The 2,276-nt window shown below is 46.2% G+C and overlaps 1 protein-coding gene across 1 annotated transcript; it reads right to left on the reverse strand.

Moving 5' to 3' along the window:
* Nucleotides 1-527: 527 nt before the first annotated feature.
* Nucleotides 528-1,124, reverse strand: LOC113311899. The gene has a single exon (XM_026560689.1). It carries the CDS (start codon nucleotides 1,122-1,124, stop codon nucleotides 528-530), a length of 597 nt encoding a protein of 198 aa, XP_026416474.1.
* Between the last annotated feature and the right edge of the window lie 1,152 nt (nucleotides 1,125-2,276).

Below are 2,276 nucleotides of genomic sequence, written 5' to 3' on the forward strand. Positions count from 1 at the left end.
GTTATATAGTGTCATATTATTAATACACAACATCAAAGTTCTTATATCACAACTTCGACAACAATACTATGGTGATATGTATCATTCCCCCTTAGTCAATACTTTCGTCTCAACATTCAGGCGCCTTTGGCTGCCTGAGATCTTTTGTGAATTTGTCAGTCGATCAGGTGCCTTTGGCTGCCCTGAGACCTTTTGTGAATTTGTCAGTCAATCAGGCGCCTTTGGCTTCCCTAAGACCTTTTGTGAATTTGTCAGTCAATCAGGCGCCTTTGGCTTCCCTGAGACCTTTTGTGAATTTGTCAGTCAATCAGGCGCCATTGACTGCCCTGAGACTTTTTGTGAATTTGTCAGTCAATCAGGCGCCTTTGGATGCCCTGAGACCTTTTGCAGACACGCTATTTTCATTAACTTACTTTTATTTCTCAAGACGACTGCTTACATGGTACGACTCATGCGTAAAAAAATTTCAACCACTTGCAGTTGATAGGCGTCTTGACTTTGGTTCCATTCATACGTCTAAGCTTATATTATCCGCTTTCTTCTACTTTCCTTATCATAAACGAGCCTTCCCAATTTGCGGCAAACTTTCCAGCACCGGCGTTTCTTTGTACGTGTGGTGCGATTTTTAAAACCAACTCATCCACCTTAAACGCTCTTTCTTTTACGCTTTGGTTATAATAGTTAGATGCGCGCTTTCTGTAAGCTTCCGCGAATCTTTCCGCTCGTGTTATCCTTTCCTCTATTGTCTCTAGGTGAGCGAAGCGGCTAATTTCATCGGGTGTGGTGTGACTAGCCATTGCTACTCTCGCAGATGGGATCGTTATTTCCGCAGGCAGGATTGCATCTTCTCCGTAGACGAGTGAATAAGGGGATGCTCCCGTGGAACTACGCTTTGAAATCCTGTATGCCCAGAGCGCCACCGACAATTGTTCGTGCCATTCTCTATGATGGTCAAGCACTGTTCTACTAAGGATCTGGATGAGCGTCTTATTTTTTGCTTCCGCCTTCCCGTTCCCTTTGGGATAGTAGGGAGTCGATGTGTGGAGCCTTATGTTGTATTGGCGGAGCAAGTCGATCACGTCCTTGTTTACAAACGATTTTTCATTGTCTGCTCTAATTATCATGGGCGCACTGAATCTGTAAATGATATGCTCTTTGGTGAACGCGGCTATTGTAGCACCGACGTAATCTTTGAGGGGTATTGCTTCGACCTACTTGGACGCGTATTCTGTGGCCGTTATGATGTATTTATGTTGTTTTGAGGACAGCGGGTTAATCATCCCTGTGAGATCGAGTCCCCAGCTATGGAATGGCCAAGGCGTCATTATGTTGTGCAGTAGAGTGTGAGGCGCTTGGATCAGGTTTCCATGTGTCTGGATGTGCAAACATTTCTGGACATACTCCGCGGTATCGCTTTCATAGCTGGCCAGTAGAATCCTCCTTCATAAAGTTGTAGGAACAGTTTTCGCATCCCCTGATGTTCAGCATCGTGGGGCCGGGTCATTACTTCTACCGCTTCCTGTTCTGACAAACACCGCAGGGCGGCATTACCGTAGCTTCTGCGATAAAGGACACCCTCGTGTATAAAGAAACGCGCTGCTTTCTTTTGGAATTTTAGGGCCGCATGCCTGTCACTCGGTAATCTATTGTGTTGGATGAAATCGACGTAGGGTTGCCTCCAATCTGTTTCTTAGACAGTGCAGATTTACCCTGATTGCGGTGGGGTCTGACAATCAGCGCAGTTTTCTTGGAGCGCTGACGCTTGAGATGACATGCTTGGCCAATACACACCCATTCTTTGGAGTTTCCTGTAAAGGTGGACATTGCCGGTTTGTCCGCATCTTTCCGTGTGTAGTTCTTGTAGTAGCTTCTCAGCCTCTCTTTTATTTACACACCTCGCGAGGGATCCCCCAGCTTCCCTGTAATACAAGGCTCCCTGGATCATTACAAATTTCTTCAGAGCTTGAACGGGTATCATTCGTTCTTCTTCCATCCGGGTTAGGTCTTCGATATATACCCGTCTCCAATCATCCGTCTCCTTGAAAGACATGTCTTCTTTCCAAGTTCTGGGCAGCTCCTTTCTTTTTATCGTGACCATGCGTTCTTCCTCGCCATTCAATTGTACCTTGCTTTCCAGGGTCGCTAGGGCATCCGCGTGTTTGTTTCCGCCCCTGCCAGTATGATCCAGAGTTGATCCCGTTGGCTCATCAATCTTTGAACTTCCGCCCGATAAGGTGCTAGGTGTGGTTCTTTGACATGAAAATAGTCGTTCACCT

Source organism: Papaver somniferum, chromosome 9, assembly GCF_003573695.1.
Source record: "Papaver somniferum cultivar HN1 chromosome 9, ASM357369v1, whole genome shotgun sequence".
NCBI lineage: Eukaryota > Viridiplantae > Streptophyta > Magnoliopsida > Ranunculales > Papaveraceae > Papaver > Papaver somniferum.

Excerpts from the sequence above, each read along its gene's own strand:
- LOC113311899 (XM_026560689.1), bottom strand. The coding sequence starts at position 1,124 with ATGATAATTAGAGCAGACAATGAAAAATCGTTTGTAAACAAGGACGTG.